At 46.9% G+C, this 17934-nt stretch overlaps 1 protein-coding gene across 1 annotated transcript in view; it reads left to right on the top strand.

Annotated features, from left to right (window-relative positions):
* The window catches only part of cpne5a (copine Va), a gene marked incomplete at its 3' end in the record, with an annotated part of 96031 nt that overhangs the window by 50672 nt on the left and 27425 nt on the right, over positions 1-17934 (top strand). Inside the window, exons 8-10 of the mRNA XM_083639261.1 lie at positions 3442-3505; positions 14398-14501; positions 14817-14921. Coding sequence (XP_083495387.1) covers positions 3442-3505; positions 14398-14501; positions 14817-14921 — 273 coding nt within the window. The remainder of the gene's footprint in view (positions 1-3441; positions 3506-14397; positions 14502-14816; positions 14922-17934) is intronic.

The raw sequence follows: 17934 nt of genomic DNA, 5'->3' as shown, positions 1-17934 counted from the left end.
ATATATAATAGCTGTAGATGCTGCTTCGCTCAGTGGATTTCAATTGAGATATTGATCAAAGCGGATTCATCAGGAGGCACAGGTACTTCAATGATCATTATATGTGCTTTGGGGTCTGGGAAACCTCACAGAGACCAATGGAGGTTAATGGAAACGCCCCTTACTGTGTCTCTTAATAACACTTAAATCACTTGGGTCCACACAGCCAGATGAGAAGGAGGAAGTCATGCTTTATCTACTAAGATGTCCCCTGCAGCCTCGCCCCCGCCCTGCGGCCGAGCTCCACCCTGCGGCTCAAACGCTGTGCGGGCTCACTTGCTCCCTCGCCCGCCCTGCAGCTCGCACGCTCTGCGGGCTCACCTGCTCTTATGACATCACTGATGATGTCACACCTTCGCATCACTGATGACATCACAATTGCTCTTAAGACGTCACTGATGATGGCACATGCACTTCCGGGACTTTATGACATCACTGATGATGATGCCGGGACTTTATGACATGACTGATGACATCATCAGTGATGTCACAATGCTTCCTATGACATCATCAGTGGGACAAAAATGGAAACAAACAGAGACACAGAGACACATTGCCCACATGCTCCCTTTTATATAAGATAAAGATGCTATGTTATTGAAAACATAATACACATTTTTAAATTGATAAATGAGACAAAGTGCATTTAGAGTTAACAGGCTCAAATTTCCCCCTTTCATCAGTAAAACAAACCGATATTTAAGATATACATTTTAAATATGCCAATTTAATTGGTGACGCGAATAAAATCTCCTGTGGGTCGAGAGCCAGTCTTTGGGAATGACTGCTTCAGAGTAACCATGCCTCTCCTTTTTTTTTTCTCTCTCGATTTTTTATCCCATTTTTATCCCCCTTTAGTGCTAATTTAATTTATTTATCCTGGTTGTTGCTCCACCCTCTGTCGATCTGGGGAGAGCCGAAACTGGCTCCATGCTTCCTCCGAGACATGGGCAGTTAGCCAGCCGCTTCTTTTCACCTGACAGAGGAAGCTTCACCGGTAGGACATAGCACGTGGGAGGTTCACGCTATTCCAACCAGTTCCCCTCCCTCTGAACAGGTGCCCTTAACGACCAGAGGAGGAACCACATTAGCAACCAGGATATTGCATGTTTTTGTGAAGGGGGTTCCTATATGAAGGAAACCCCCGGGAGGCACGGGGAGAACATGCAAACTCCACACAGAAAGGCCCTTTTGACGACCCCACCCGGGCGGTGGGCACTCGAGGACATGCGGACGGGCACGCATTCCTTCAGCGTTCACAGCGTCCCAGGTGGGAGTCGAACCCAGGACCTTCGAGCTGTGAGGCGACAGCGCTTACCACTGCACCACCGTACCCACCTCACCATGCCTCTCCTTTAATAGCAGTGCCGTTTCCATTGATCGGTCCTGTCAGTCAGATCAGCTGTCACAGCTGGATAAGGACCTGAAGCAAGGCTGACCTTCTCGTGATTGGTCTCCAGCTAGGTTCCTCCTTTATCCAGGAAAGATGACACGAGCGTCCGCCGCTCGAGTGCTACTATATGATTGGAAAGTAGATATCCTGTCTTTGCTCTGTGTGTTGGAGTGGGGGGGGGTGTGTGTGTGTGTGTGTGTGTGTGTGTGTGTGTGTGTGTGTGTGTGTGTGTGTGTGTGTGTGTGTGTGTGTGTGTGTGTGTGTGTGTGTTGGAGTGGGGGGTGGGGTGGCATCATGGGCTCTGCCTGATCACAGCTGCAAAGAGTGCAAAGAGGCAAGAGAGATTGGATATCAAAAAAATCTCATTTTGCTCCCCCTTCAAAAGATCCAGCAAATAACATTTAGGATCCACTCTAGAGCAATGCTGTCTCTCCTTGTTAGCATCACTGGATTGGCAAGCTACTGCAGAGATGATGTATCAGAGAAGACATCTGGAAGTACACACACACACACACACACACACACACACACACACACACACACGCGCGCACAAGCAATACGGAGTTGGAGCTTCATGCAAGTTTCTGTTTACTGGCTGATTGAGTCAGAGAAGCTCCCTTGTGCGATCGTATGTCTTGATAATCTGTTGGAGCATGAATCACTCACTGGAGTGGTAAACAACCACAGACCTGGGTAGCTTTCAGCACTCAGGCTGCTGCTGCGGGCAAACAGAGATCAGAGAGGCCTTCAGTGTCTCAGCAGTTTGCTTCCCCCGTTGCATCGCAGAAGAAATGAAAAGCCCGTATCATTATTTTCAGATGCTTCAGGACTTGTTTTGACAGGAGTAAAACATTACCTCCTGTAGCCGACTCATAAACACTGTGGCGGGGGTTGCTCTAAAATCCCACGGCCATATGGCATTGCAACAAAGTTGCCCCAGGCAAGAGTTTTATTGTAAAAAGATAGACCCATCTTATCGTCTTAAATCATGGGTGTCCCATCCACACTCATTGAGATGCTGGATTTTGCCCGATTTTCTGAGGGAAAGTGAGGAAGAGCCATTGATTGGAATTCTTCTTGGCGTACAGAAAGTGATGAATTGAAGCTTAAAGTCGAGCTGAACCCAAAAATTACTTTTCTTTTCTTTTAGTTCAAATACCTGGGTATGCAGTGCACCTATTTAATAATGTATGCCAAAAAAAATCACAACAATCTAATTTCTTTAGTTTTTCACACTTTTTCACATCAAAAGTTCATTTTTCAAGATTTCATTCATAACAGTAATCTACAGTTTGCTGACGTCACCTAGTACTATCAAATTTCTACCCCATTTCAACCAATCATATCACGACATGGCAGCTGTCAATCAAATCTTCATTTCAGGATAATTTTCTCTTCCAAATGAAGGGGAAAATGGCACCTAGTGCCTGTCATCTGGCAGAATTTCTAGCCCATAAACTAACTATTAACTTAACTATTAACTAACTATTAACTAACGGGTTCAGTTCGACTTTAAGAGTGCCTGTTCAGCGGGGAGGGGACCTGGGGGGAACACAACGCGTTGCTTCACACATGCTACATCCTCCCGTTGAAACTCCTCGCTGTCAGGCGAAAAGCCACGTGCATCATCAGAATGAAGATCTTCTGATGAAGATCACATCTCCTCCGAAGATCGTAATGATCGGAACGTCAATAAACTGACCGGGAACTTAATTATCAGTGTGCTGCTGTGCATGAAATGAAAAGAAAAACTTCATCGATTAAGCAGTTAGGCAGATTACCATTTTCTTCTCCATCAGCCACCAAGAAGAAGACATTTAAGTTCTAGGAGTGTGTAGACGTCACAAGACAGGATTTTTGGGTATTGCGGTCCTCAGATTCAAACAGTTATTGTACCTCTCATTGCCATTTGGACTGACATGCAAAATTACATTGTGCAGTTTTAAGGTTGCGCTGTAAAGTTTTTTTCTAATGCTATCTGTTGTTTGTTTGTTTGTTTGTTTTTGCAGCGGCATACCTGGAAAGAAATGTGGGAGCATCGTCCTGTCTGCTGAGGAGTTGGGAAACTGCAGAGTAAGTCCTACGTATTTTTGTAGTTTACCAGCCGAGACAGCATTGGTTACCAGCCACAACAGCATTGGTTACCAGCCACAACAGCGTTGGTTACCAGCCACAACAGCGTTGGTTACCAGCCACAACAGCGTTGGTTACCAGCCACAACAGCGTTGGTTACCAGCCACAACAGCGTTGGTTACCAGCCGCAACAGCGTTGGTTACCAGCCACAACAGCGTTGGTTACCAGCCGCAACAGCGTTGGTTACCAGCCGCAACAGCGTTGGTTACCAGCCACAACAGCGTTGGTTACCAGCCGCAACAACGTTGGTTACCAGCTGCAACAGCGTTGGTTACCAGCCGCAACAGCGTTGGTTACCAGCTGCAACAGCATTGGTTACCAGCTGCAACAGCATTGGTTACCAGCCGCAACAGCGTTGGTTACCAGCTGCAACAGCATTGGTTACCAGCTGCAACAGCATTGGTTACCAGCTGCAACAGCATTGGTTACCAGCTGCAACAGCATTGGTTACCAGCTGCAACAGCGTTGGTTACCAGCCGCAACAGCATTGGTTACCAGCCGCAACAGCGTTGGTTACCAGCCACAACAGCGTTGGTTACCAGCCGCAACAGCGTTGGTTACCAGCCGCAACAGCGTTGGTTACCAGCCGCAACAGCGTTGGTTACCAGCCGCAACAACGTTGGTTACCAGCCGCAACAGCGTTGGTTACCAGCTGCAACAGCGTTGGTTACCAGCCGCAACAGCGTTGGTTACCAGCCGCAACAACGTTGGTTACCAGCTGCAACAGCGTTGGTTACCAGCCGCAACAGCGTTGGTTACCAGCCGCAACAGCGTTGGTTACCAGCCGCAACAGCGTTGGTTACCAGCCGCAACAACGTTGGTTACCAGCTGCAACAGCGTTGGTTACCAGCTGCAACAGCGTTGGTTACCAGCCACAACAGCGTTGGTTACCAGCTGCAACAGCGTTGGTTACCAGCTGCAACAGCGTTGGTTACCAGCCACAACAGCGTTGGTTACCAGCTGCACCAGCGTTGGTTACCAGCCACAACAGCGTTGGTTACCAGCCACAACAGCGTTGGTTACCAGCCGCAACAGCGTTGGTTACCAGCTGCAACAGCGTTGGTTACCAGCTGCACCAGCGTTGGTTACCAGCCACAACAGCGTTGGTTACCAGCCACAACAGCGTTGGTTACCAGCCACAACAGCGTTGGTTACCAGCCACAACAGCGTTGGTTACCACCCACAACAGCGTTGGTTACCAGCCACAACAGCGTTGGTTACCAGCCACAACAGCGTTGGTTACCAGCCACAACAACGTTGGTTACCAGCCACAACAACGTTGGTTACCAGCCACAACAACGTTGGTTACCAGCCACAACAGCGTTGGTTACCAGCCACAACAGCGTTGGTTACCAGCCACAACAGCGTTGGTTACCAGCCACAACAACGTTGGTTACCAGCCACAACAACGTTGGTTACCAGCCACAACAACGTTGGTTACCAGCCACAACAGCGTTGGTTACCAGCCACAACAGCGTTGGTTACCAGCCACAACAGCGTTGGTTACCAGCCACAACAGCGTTGGTTACCAGCCACAACAACGTTGGTTACCAGCCACAACAGCGTTGGTTACCAGCCGCAACAGCGTTGGTTACCAGCCACAACAGCGTTGGTTACCAACCACAACAGCGTTGGTTACCAGCCACAACAGCGTTGGTTACCAGCCACAACAGCGTTGGTTACCAGCCACAACAGCGTTGGTTACCAGCTGCAACAGCGTTGGTTACCAGCTGCAACAGCGTTGGTTACCAGCCACAACAGCGTTGGTTACCAGCCACAACAGCGTTGGTTACCAGCTGCACCAGCGTTGGTTACCAGCCACAACAGCGTTGGTTACCAGCCACAACAGCATTCACAACAGCGTTGGTTACCAGCCACAACAGCGTTGGTTACCAGCCACAACAGCGTTGGTTACCAGCTGCAACAGCGTTGGTTACCAGCCACAACAGCGTTGGTTACCAGCTGCAACAGCGTTGGTTACCAGCCACAACAGCGTTGGTTACCAGCTGCAACAGCGTTGGTTACCAGCCACAACAGCGTTGGTTAACAGCCACAACAGCGTTGGTTACCAGCCACAACAGCGTTGGTTACCAGCTGCAACAGCGTTGGTTACCAGCCACAACAGCGTTGGTTACCAGCCACAACAACGTTGGTTACCAGCTGCAACAGCGTTGGTTACCAGCCACAACAACATTGGTTACCAGCCACAACAGCGTTGGTTACCAGCCACAACAGCGTTGGTTACCAGCTGCAACAGCGTTGGTTACCAGCCACAACAGCGTTGGTTACCAGCCGCAACAGCGTTGGTTACCAGCCGCAACAGCGTTGGTTACCAGCCACAACAGCGTTGGTTACCAGCTGCAACAGCGTTGGTTACCAGCCACAACAACGTTGGTTACCAGCCACAACAGCGTTGGTTACCAGCCACAACAGCGTTGGTTACCAGCCACAACAGCGTTGGTTACCAGCTGCAACAGCGTTGGTTACCAGCCACAACAGCGTTGGTTACCAGCCACAACAGCGTTGGTTACCAGCCACAACAGCGTTGGTTACCAGCCACAACAACGTTGGTTACCAGCCACAACAGCGTTGGTTACCAGCCGCAACAGCGTTGGTTACCAGCTGCAACAGCGTTGGTTACCAGCTGCAACAGCGTTGGTTACCAGCCACAACAACGTTGGTTACCAGCCGCAACAGCGTTGGTTACCAGCCGCAACAGCATTGGTTACCAGCTGCAACAGCGTTGGTTACCAGCTGCAACAGCGTTGGTTACCAGCCACAACAGCGTTGGTTAACAGCCACAACAGCATTGGTTACCAGCTGCAACAGCATTGGTTACCAGCTGCAACAGCATTGGTTACCAGCTGCAACAGCATTGGTTACCAGCTGCAACAACATTGGTTACCAGCTGTGGCAGCATTGGTTACCAGCTGCAACAGCATTGGTTACCAGCTGCAACAGCATTGGTTACCAGCTGCAACAGCGTTGGTTACCAGCTGCAACAGCGTTGGTTACTAGCTGCAACAGCGTTGGTTACCAGCCACAACAGCGTTGGTTACCAGCCACAACAACGTTGGTTACCAGCCGCAACAGCGTTGGTTACCAGCCGCAACAGCATTGGTTACCAGCTGCAACAGCGTTGGTTACCAGCTGCAACAGCGTTGGTTACCAGCCACAACAGCGTTGGTTAACAGCCACAACAGCATTGGTTACCAGCCGCAACAGCATTGGTTACCAGCCGCAACAGCATTGGTTACCAGCTGCAACAGCATTGGTTACCAGCTGCAACAGCATTGGTTACCAGCTGCAACAGCATTGGTTACCAGCTGCAACAGCATTGGTTACCAGCTGCAACAGCATTGGTTACCAGCTGCAACAGCGTTGGTTACCAGCCACAACAACGTTGGTTACCAGCCACAACAGCGTTGGTTACCAGCTGCAACAGCATTGGTTACCAGCTGCAACAGCGTTGGTTACCAGCTGCAACAGCGTTGGTTACCAGCCACAACAGCGTTGGTTACCAGCCGCAACAGTGTTGGCACAACAGCGTTGGCTGGTATGGTTTTCACCTTGTGAGATTGTGTGTGTGTGTGTGTGTGTGTGTGTGTGTGTGTGTGTGTACACACATGGCTGGTGTGATCCCATCACATAATGGTCTCTAGTTCCTTCTGTTTACAGCGCAAGCTTCATTAAAACATAGTTGTCAGTGTTCACACGTTCACAGGACCTCGACTTCACTAAGATACATTGTATCTTAATTGAACATATTTGCTGACGGCGCTACATTATAGCATGTCGCTATGCAATGTTATCTGACTTGTTAGCTGAGGTGAAATGGGCTCTTTAAAAAGCTTTGACTTCAGGAAGATATATTTAATCTTAACTGTGTGTACATATTAAACCAGCAGATTACAGGCGTGTCACTATGCAGTTGCATCTGACATAATGAAACGTGTGTATGTACACAGTTGAACATAGCTATAGGTTTGAATAGCTTATTTAATGAGCCCGCCATGTTCATTCCAATCGCTGGAATGGACCTTGCCATCGTACCGTACTGTATGTGCGTGCGGTGTGTTAATCCATGAATCAGTGTTAATAGCTTGTGTCCAGCAGCAATGCTCACTGGCTTTGTCTGTGCACTGCTAAATGAAGATAGTAAATAAGCACGTTATAGGTGCTGCCAGTGGAGCAGAAAGTAACGCGACTTATTGCTCAGAACAATTGGCCTGTCTCAGAGGCTGTAAAGCAAGCCATTGAGCTGCTGCGGCTAAGGTATAAATGTTTTATGCTTTATCCTAAAGCGCGCCTAATGCAGCCAAGCTTTGGAACATTAACTCCCGAGTCTATATTCGTCAACATCCTTCCTATATCAGGCGACATCTTCCATCAATGCTGAGAGCACTAAAAATGCACGTTATTCCCATGATCACACAGTTATCTGTTACCAACCGCATAATCCATACCGTCTGACGAAACGCTTCCTATTAGTGTGACACACACACTGATAAATAAAACAGCCACAGGAACCATTAGTGATTTTCTCCTGCTTGACTGAAGTGCCATTGCTGCTGGGATTCGCCAGGTGGCCGTGGATCTTCTTCTTCTGCGTCGATCATCGTCGCCGAGCACCACTCCAAGAAGTCATTTGTAATATAAATGCAAATGATGATCACTGGTACACGGGACCGTTTCCTCTCTCTCTCTCTCTCTCTCTCCCAGAGCACCATTAGAGAGACATAGGCTCGGAACGTCACCGCCGAGAAACCTGCCGTGTTTACACCCAACTGAACTCTGCTTTAAGTCGGGGAAAGGAAACCATTACGAAAAGGCACATTATTGTGGGTGGATGCTGGCCTATAGTGCTGTCAGCAGAAGTCCCACACACCTGTGAATTATAACAATTTGGAATCGCTATCCTCCATCTGGATGCTGTTTACTCTGTAATCCACCTGTGAGCCGGCAGTTGTTGCTTCCCCCCCCCCCCCCCCTGAGGTAAACATCACTGCTCTTGTTTGGGGGGGGTGGGGGGGGAGCGACACAGCAGCCTGGGTTAGAGAGGGGAGTCAGCTGGGGGAACTTGTGCAGGGAGCGACACAGCAGCCTGGGTTAGATAGGGGAGTCAGCTGGGGGAACTTGTGCAGGGAGCGTTAACGCAGAGGCGGGTTGGCTCGGCTGTCACCTTGGCCCAGGTATCATTAGACGGAGCAACAGCCCCAGCACGGATCAAAGGCTCCCTCTTGGCGGTCGTTATCTCTGGCACATGTGGCGTGCAGAGCGGCCAGGCTTCAGCGGCTGGCGCCCTCTCAGTTCCTCCTCGCAGTCCCCCCCGACGCGCCGCGGCTTCTGGCTGATTCAAATCTAAACCACACACGGTCCTCTTTTACATATGACAGCTCTCTGAACCACAGGGAGTTTTATTCCTGCCTGGTATAGCGTGGTGCTGGCACAGTAGTGTGGAGGAAGGTATTTTACCTGTTTCAAAGTACCCTACTGCCGCCGGCTGTCACTCACGGCGGTACGTGCTTTTCTGTGGCTGCCAGTTCAGTGAGTTTTGGGACGTAGTAGAGCGATAAGACTAATACCGTTGGAGTTTGTGGATTCACGGCTTTCATGGGAAAAAATCCAAGCATTTCCTCAACCGCGGCAGTACTTTTGCAGCAATAGGGTATTTCAAAACAAGTCACATCTGCAGTATAATATATGAATAAATTATATCAATAATGTATGCGGAGTACGCCCATCTCTTTGTCTTTTTAACTCTATGCACTTTACATCTACCTGTCGAGGGACTACGGATGGAAATTAGCTAAGGCTATAATCCGGCACATTTACATGTAAATGTTCATTAAAGCAGCTACGAGCAAGATTTTCGATTGTTATTAAACAGTCTAAATTTAATATCGATGCATCACATCTTACCTGTAATAGTAGACGATACCAACGCAGAGTAGTCTCGCTTGAACCCCGAGTGAATCGGCCAGTGTTAGTCTGTCTGTGGCCAGGGCAGATCAGGAAGTGAAATGAAACGGTTTGCAGCAGCCACTTCGGCCATAACCACAAAATAACTTCCAAAAAACCTGTTAGAATATAACGAGAGATGTTCGCGAGAGTAGCAAGCCCCTCCATGGCGTTCTCCTTGTTTATGGTATGTTGCTAGGCAGAGCGAAACAGCGGAAGGCAGGCAGCTGCGTTTCACTTCCGGGTTTATCCGGTCCGCCGGTAGGCAGATAGAGAGAGAGAGCCCCCTGGTGACGCGAGGTTAGACAGACACAGACTCTATAATCATCAAGAGAGCAATCTCAGCTCAGCTACTATTATAGGTTAGATGTGATGCATCAATATTGTAATTATACTGTTTAATAACAATCGAAAATCTTGCTCGTAGCTGCTTTAATGCTGCACTGTCCCTATGAAATAAATAAATAAATGAATACAGTACACTCACTTATTAGTTTCCCATTCACTTCAATTCATATGGATTGTAGCATTACAGCAGTGCATCCCTGCACTTGCCAATCAGCCTAATGACCATTGATTTTCTTTAGGGTAAGCTTTTAGTGCATTTCCATCAGCAGTAGCTATACCCACTGGTAATATGAAAATAATTAACCTGGGCAAAATACACTTCAGCTTAGCAACATAGTGGGAAAAGGGAGCTTTGTTTTGTTTGTGTATGTAAAATATGTTCCTCACATTATCAAAGATCCTTCACCTGAGGCACACATTCATAATACATGAGGCATAAACGCAGAGAGGAAAGGAGCGACACTGAGGAATTGTCTTAAAGGATGGCTTTAACCCTAATCAACCCACTTTGTATCATATATAATCTCTGTAATATGCACATGGGCAGTGTTTTTTACCTCCTCTCGCTGTTTACCTCCCGGAGAAAAATGCTCCTGCTTGCTGACTGCAGAAACTCCGCCCGCACCAGCTGCAAGTCATTAAGGCTTGTTAAGGCTCTCCATGTGCAGAGCAAACAACGGTGCGCTTTGCCAGAGGAGGAAATGGGAGATCTCCGTGAGGAAAAGGGATCGAGAAGGTAAACACTGTCCATGTGATTATATTACCCAGATTAGAAAAGGAGAATTTCGTTTTTTTTTAACCTGGACCCATCTCCTGGCAATAATTATGATTTGGCCACTCACCCAGCGATGTCCGCGGCGTTTCTGGGCGTCCTAGCGTTGTTTTGAGATCAATAGCGTCCAAGTCAGTCGTAAAATGGAGCTGATTTGGGGCCAAGTGGGAGCCTGTCTTTCCTGCATCTAAATAGCTATTTTTATTCCCGTTTTCGCCACATATCGTCATAATCTGATCCGTCAACATCCACCAGAGTGATATTTCCCCCCAGGCTATTTCCTGGTTACAAAGTGGGTTGATTACCGGTAAAGCCCATCCTTTCGTTTCTGCTTTGTATTATCCCCTGGCCTATCAGGACTCATTCGGTGATACATGTGACTCTGAGATGGCTTAGATCCAAATAATGTGAGTTACAGTAATAGCATGTGAATTCTCAAGTATCGCCTGCTTTGTTTCATATTGGAACTCCCAGTCCTTTAAGAAAGTCACCGTATGCATCGCCATGCCTCTTGCCCCCGTGCAGTGAAATCTGCGGGGCGGCTGTAGCTCAGGAGGTAGAGCGGTTCGTCCACTAATCGCTTTGGATAAAAGAGGTCGGTGGTTCGATTCCCGGTAGACCACAGCAGAGGGAAGCCGACTACAGTGAAAATCCCCTTGGTGCTACACCCCCCCCCCCTCCCCCACTGCCCGAAATTAATGTTGTGCCTTTTCCCCCACTTAATGAGGGAACAATGCAAGGCCCCGTGTCAGTGTGTGTTATCTGTGCCTAATGAAGGCTATAGCAGCGTCTCCCTATATGATACCTTAATTGTAGAGGCTGAGCAGGAGGACAGGGCTATGGGTTTTTTTTTTTACAAAGATGGCGATGCTGCTATTTTTGCTAATTGCTTGGATTGCTTGGATAGCTGACTTGAGGACAATGTCTCCTCTAATGTGATGCGGTGTCGTGTGAAAGCACAAAGCCACGAGAGGCACCTGGCTGCTCAAACTAAATGTTCTTGCAAAACACCATCAAGGGGGAACTTGAAACCTTCTGTTGTCATGCTGCACAGTAGATGGTCTTCTGGTTGAGGTGATCCGTATCCAACTATGCAAATGGGAAAAATGTGTTTTCCTTTATAGCATACTCTCTCTACCATCATTGTAGAATGGGAATAAAGAGCTGTGTTGCTTTATAGACTGAACCTCAGAAAATAACTTAGAACGACGGTGGGGAATGAAAATAGATAATACAACAGTTCTGGTCCATTTAGCCACCACTGACCGTTTCAATCGGCTCATTACTTTGTTGTTCTTCCCAGTAACAAGTCTCGTTTTCAACAATTCCACGGTGTTGATTGGAAGCAACACCGCTAATCAAAGCAGCTCCGTTTTTAGGAAGCGTATCGCACGCATAATTCAAATGGAAATGTAATATTGCATCATGGGAAAGAAGGCAGGGGGGAATGCCGCATTTCATTGTCACAGGCCACACACACACCTGTCATTCATCCTATTAAGGCGGGTATTCGCGTTGTGCAATCAGAAGTATCTCACAACAACGTGCGGAAAGGAGAGAAGGCGGGATAGGCTGGCTATAATATCATTTTCTTCGGTCGCCGAAGCGCATTTTCTTTTGGTTCTGGTTAACATGGTTTAACATCAGAACAACGCATCAAAGATGAGTCCTCTGTCATTTCATCTCTCTCGACTCAGTGACATATCAATTATAATTTTGACATTGCAGAATCACATGAAACATATCTACATGTATGCAGTTCGGGAAATACATTTAAATCTTCCAATTTGCATCATCATTTGAATAACGCTAAAAATAAAGCATGGAAATCTCTGTTTCAATGAAATCTCAATACTAGTATAGGAAATATCAAATGCAAATGACATTATTGAATTAGAATTTTTCATTTTGAGCCAGAAACTGACACATTTAAATTCAAATGTATAGGATTGCATGACCATTTTGACATATTACATTTCCATTTGAATTACGCACGCGATACGCTTCTATATGAGAGTTATTGCAGTATGTAATTATTATGGCATCCAGTCTTTCAGTTATAAAAGAGGCTCTGCTTTGGTCTGCGTGATACTGTGTGTCCAAGGCCTAGGGTACTGGTACTGGTACTGGTACTGTGCTGTGTGGGTCAGTGAGAGGCAGGTCAGAGGTGCAGCCAGGCACACTGATGTGGGTCAAAGTAATCGATGGAGCCCTGGCTGCATTACCACTCCACCAGCACCACACTGATTCAGATTTAATAGCTTTTCACCAACCTGGGTAAGAACAGCCCTTCCTATTTGTATCCGCTGATTGAAGGCATCACCAGTGTTTCCTCCTAGAAAAATGTTCAGGCCTGGAGGGATTTCGAAACGTACCCCGACCGCAACGGTGGGGGCCCTCGCTGGCTACGCTAAACTTTTTGCTAAACTGTTCGCATCTATGTTCGCAATGGCATCCCCATTCCCTAGTATCATCATACTATTATGGGATGCGATGCGAACAGTTGTATTATGGGATGTGCGTTTCCCAGGCAACGACACAACGTTGACACGTTTTGGAACAGCGCCGCACGCTGGCACGATGCTCCTAAAAGCAAAATGCTTATTGTTTTGAATGATTTGGCATCTTCTATTACTCTCAACACTGTCAACACCAGTATTGTTGTATTGTAATAATATGCCATAAAGGTTTGTTGAAATTCTGGGGAGAGCAGGGGAAAAAAATCTATATATTTTTTTTTTATAATAATATATATTTTTTCCTGGCCTGGCGGGCCCGCCAGGCCTGTAGAGTGATAGGGGAAACACTGCATTCTGAATGACATGGCATCTCAAGCTCTAAAATAAAAAGGTCCAACCCTGGAGTAGTGCAGCAGCCCCCACTTCCATACGGGGGCTCGTCCTAACACTTTGTTGTGATCCGTGCGCGTAATCCCTAAATCCTAAAGACTTACAGGGGATTCAATCTAAAAAAGCAAAAGGCGTCGAAGAAGAAGAAGCCTAAGCTAGAGGTGTAAGCTACAGTACGGCACGGGGAATTCTCTGTAGGCTTTCCTCTGATGTGAATGTTTATCTGTGAAGGTGTGCAGAGAATTCACAATGCCCCCCTCGTCTCCTCCATTGTACAGTACTGTACATGGCCATTAGGCAGGCTCCTTATCATACAATACAACGGCTAATACCTTGACCACAGCAGGGACACTCCTTTGGCGCCAGAAGCATTTATGGATCGCTGCGTTCATTGTCCGCGTAATGGCAGAGCACGGCGAAACGCCGTCTAAATGAGTATAATCACGCTAATGCCAGCCTTTCTAATGTAGCATTAAGCTGCACTCACACCCTCCACACATCCTTTTTGTACACAATCCCTCTCTCCACATGTGGCATTTTAGGAGCCCATTTCTGTGCCTCTGCAGGGCCTCTCAAACTGTTATAATTAGCCCTCCGGCGCACAAAACAAGGTGTTTTCAACGTGATATCTCCTCCACAGCGGTTATGCAGCTGCACCACGTGCATAATACAAGAAAGGAAATGATAGTGGATGCGTTTGCTCGATGCTGGTTTTTAGAAACGAGAGCACACGGGCTCGTGTATAATTTATACTTCCTGTATAACAACTTCCTGTTGGTTGTTTATACAGTATAAACAAACATCAGGAAGGAAACAGGGGAAGAAGCATGCATTTACAATGTCCTCCTCTTCTTTGTGTCTTATTTCTCCGACTGTCTTCTCTCTCTCTCTCTCTCTCTAGGATTGCGCCACCATGCAGTTCTGCGCCAACAAGCTGGATAAGAAAGACTTCTTCGGAAAGTCGGACCCCTTCATGGTCTTCTACAGGAGCAACGAGGACGGCACGTGAGTTTCTCCGTCCGTCGGCTCCGTTCTTCCTCAGCGGCTTTTCATTTGGACTTATCAAAGTGAGGTCTAGGAGGGCTTAGCGTGGAGCGGAGGAGATCACAGGGGAACGCAGCAGTGGAGGTCAAGAGAATTGGATTGGGATTACTTGAACTCGGCCGCATCCAGATACATTGATGTGGAGAGACGCATGCTCCCAAAGCAGACCTATACCGGCGATATTTATTATTGAGTTTGGCTTAGAGATGTATTATTGAGTTTGGCTTAGAGGTGCGTGGTTTTAGGACCCTGTGCCCTGTCACCCTGTGACTCCAGGTTCACCATCTGCCATAAGACTGAGGTGGTGAAGAACACGCTGAATCCCGTATGGCAAGCCTACTCCATCCCTGTTAGAGCGCTCTGCAACGGAGACTACGACAGGTACAGTAGGATGCAGGCTGATGTTAATAACACACACACGCATGCACGCACGCACGCACACACACACACACACACACACACACACACACACACACACACACACACACACACGCACACACACACACACACACACACACACACACACAGTACACACACACTCAGAGGGAGTGGGATGAATCAATGCAATTTTTCAGGGGAAATCAAAGCCACACAGAATTTCAATGTGTCGTGCAATCATTTCAAAATGAATTGGGCTCAGAAAATTTGGACGCCACCGATTCCCTAGTGCTATTTTATCTGCTGCTCAAATGGAGAATTATTATTATAGGCCTATCTCTGACTACCTGCTAGACTTGCCTGGCCGTTCATTGATTAGTCCACGACTGGCAAGAACATTTCAGATAAGTGTCTGATTGGCTTCTCCAGTGGCATCTTCTATCTTATCTGAATCTCTACAGAGCAAACGGCCTCGCAGGAGTGCTGACAAGCAGGAAGGCTCTTGGCAGGAACATAAAAAACAAACAAAAAGAGACAGAGAAGGAGAGGAGGAGGAGGAGGAAGAGGCTGCATCTTCTGTAGATGCTGGTCTTTGAGACAGGTTGCTGGAACATCAGAGAGCTGCTGCTGCTGTGTGTGTGTGTGAACCAAACATCCATGAGAGTCTGTAGAAGCAGTCAAAGAACACATGTCAATCCTGACCATCTCCACCGTCCTGGCGGCCCGAGATGTGAGGTCCGGGTGTCAACAGAGGTTCTTCTCACCGCTGCCGTCTCCGTTCACCTTCCAAGAGAAGCTAATTGGGTCAGACAGATGGTGTTGAAGCATGAAAGACCGCTGATTCTGTTTTGCTGGATTTGGATGGAGAGGGGATTCTATGGCAACCTATAGTTTTCCATGCAAGTATGAAGTACCTAAAGTATGCAGTGATGTATTCTGACGTGCTGCCAAGATCTAGGCAGACTGGAGGACTTGCCAATTTTCAGTCGTTGGGTTCACTGGTGCTCAGCATATCAAATTTCAAACCACGTTTAAAATGTAATGGCTCAGTAATAACTCTGCATCTGGGCTCGACCTACTGAAGGAGGTGGACTTAAAATGCTGCGTTTAAAGAATGATTGCTAGAGGTTATCCCAGTTAGTGTTTATTCCTGCTTTTCTCACCACTCCGTTTGTCCTGCGCTTCAGATTTTCCCCCCGCGGGCGTATTTATTTTCTGATCTCGTGTGAGTCTTAGGCATGAAATGATCCTGGGTATATTGCCTCTCCTGGGTATTGCCTGGGTATTATTGCCTGTCCACACAGCCGTGTCCTTCAGTCTCATGTGGAGCTGTCAAATCTCCTGTACCAGTTTGGCTTTAAGAGCTACCAGAAAAATGAAATGTTTCCCATTTCCACTCAAACATGTGCAGCGGAACACAGCAACAGAAATGAAATCGATCCGGCCTCATGTCCGCTCTCTAAGCCGTGTAGAAACCTAAATTGGTGGTACAGTCCATGGCCCTGGTTCATTACTGGCATCAAAGTACATCGGAGATAATTAACGTTGACTGACACACCACTAGGGAGATCTCTACCACACATAGATGTTTTTTTTTAAATCATGTCTCTCAATCAGTCGACGGTACAAGGAAGATTCTATCGCTCACGCTCTCTGACTCTCTTTAATCTGAATAGATGCTTTATATTTTTTATTCGGTGTTATTAATAGAAGCAGAACTTAATTGGTTTTCACAGCCAGAGAGTATATACTTCTTGCCCCATCTCCCTCTCTACCACACGGAGTGCACTCATTTAGGAAATAGGTTTAGTGCAGGCAGACTGGGTTGAGATTGATTGCTGTTGTCATACTGTCTGTCAACTTTTGTTACTGTAACTTTCTGTCTGGATGCTGCTTGAACAGGTCGCACTTGAAAATGAGATCCAGGTCTCAAGGTGATTCACCTGTATAAATAAAGGGGAAATAAAATAAAAAAAGATCTAGATAGCAGGGCGTCCCTCCATTACTGTACACTGCCTCTCGGACCCACTGACACATGATTGACAGGAGCTGGGGGTGGTGCGCCACTGATCTGATCAAAACCGGTATAGAAGATGAACCATCTCCTCCCTCGTTCTCAGTGATTCCGCTCTCTCTCTCTCTCTCTCTCTCTCTCTCTCTCTCTCTCTCTCTCTCTCTCTCTCTCTCTCTCTCTCTCCGACATACTTATTTGGTTTTCTTGCCTTCCAACTTATTTCGGGAACTTGCAGAATAGTGCTCCCTCCCAAGAGGTTAGTTTTCTATTTTTGGCAGGTGCAGGAAAACTGCTTCGCCCAAACTCTTGGCATCTCTATCAACCTGCTCTCTTTTCTCTGAGATAGCGTAAGGCTCCAGCTTCACACGCAAAACTTTGAGTTGAAATTTTAATTTCATCGATAAATAATTTGATGTGTCCTTGTTGCCAGTTTACCGTCCTACTCTATTTTCTTTTAGTAATTTGGTTGTGAGCGAGACTGAAACTTCTTTGTGCATTCTTAATGGTCTCAGCCTTAGTTGACTTGATTTGATTACAGTTTTCAAACTACTATGAATAGATTACATTTAATTGTTTTCAAAACGGCCCAATCTTTACAGCACATTGTAATTTCATTCCCACCAAAGATGACACCCACTGATTTCACTAATGAGTTGGTTGACGGTGTGTTAATCAGTGAAATCACCTGGTATGATTTTGGTTGGAGTGAAAAAAAACTGCAGCTGGGCTATGCAGCTGATTAAACACATACAGTTTTCAAACTACTATGAATAGATTACATTTAATTGTTTTCAAAACGGCCCACACATTGTAATTTTGGGGGAAGTAATTGATTTTATTAATTTTTTCAGTTACACAAGATCCCCTGAAAGATGTTTTGGATGCAGGCTTTCTATGATGGAACTCATTCAGCCTGCACTTAACGATCTCTTGATTGATCGAATTCAGCCTGAACTTGACGGTTAACGAGCTTTAATAGCTTGTTTTCCCTGCCAGACCAAA

Source organism: Poromitra crassiceps (genome assembly GCF_964638095.1).
Source record: "Poromitra crassiceps genome assembly, chromosome: 6".
NCBI lineage: Eukaryota > Metazoa > Chordata > Actinopteri > Beryciformes > Melamphaidae > Poromitra > Poromitra crassiceps.
This window is presented reverse-complemented; position numbering and strand designations above follow the sequence as displayed.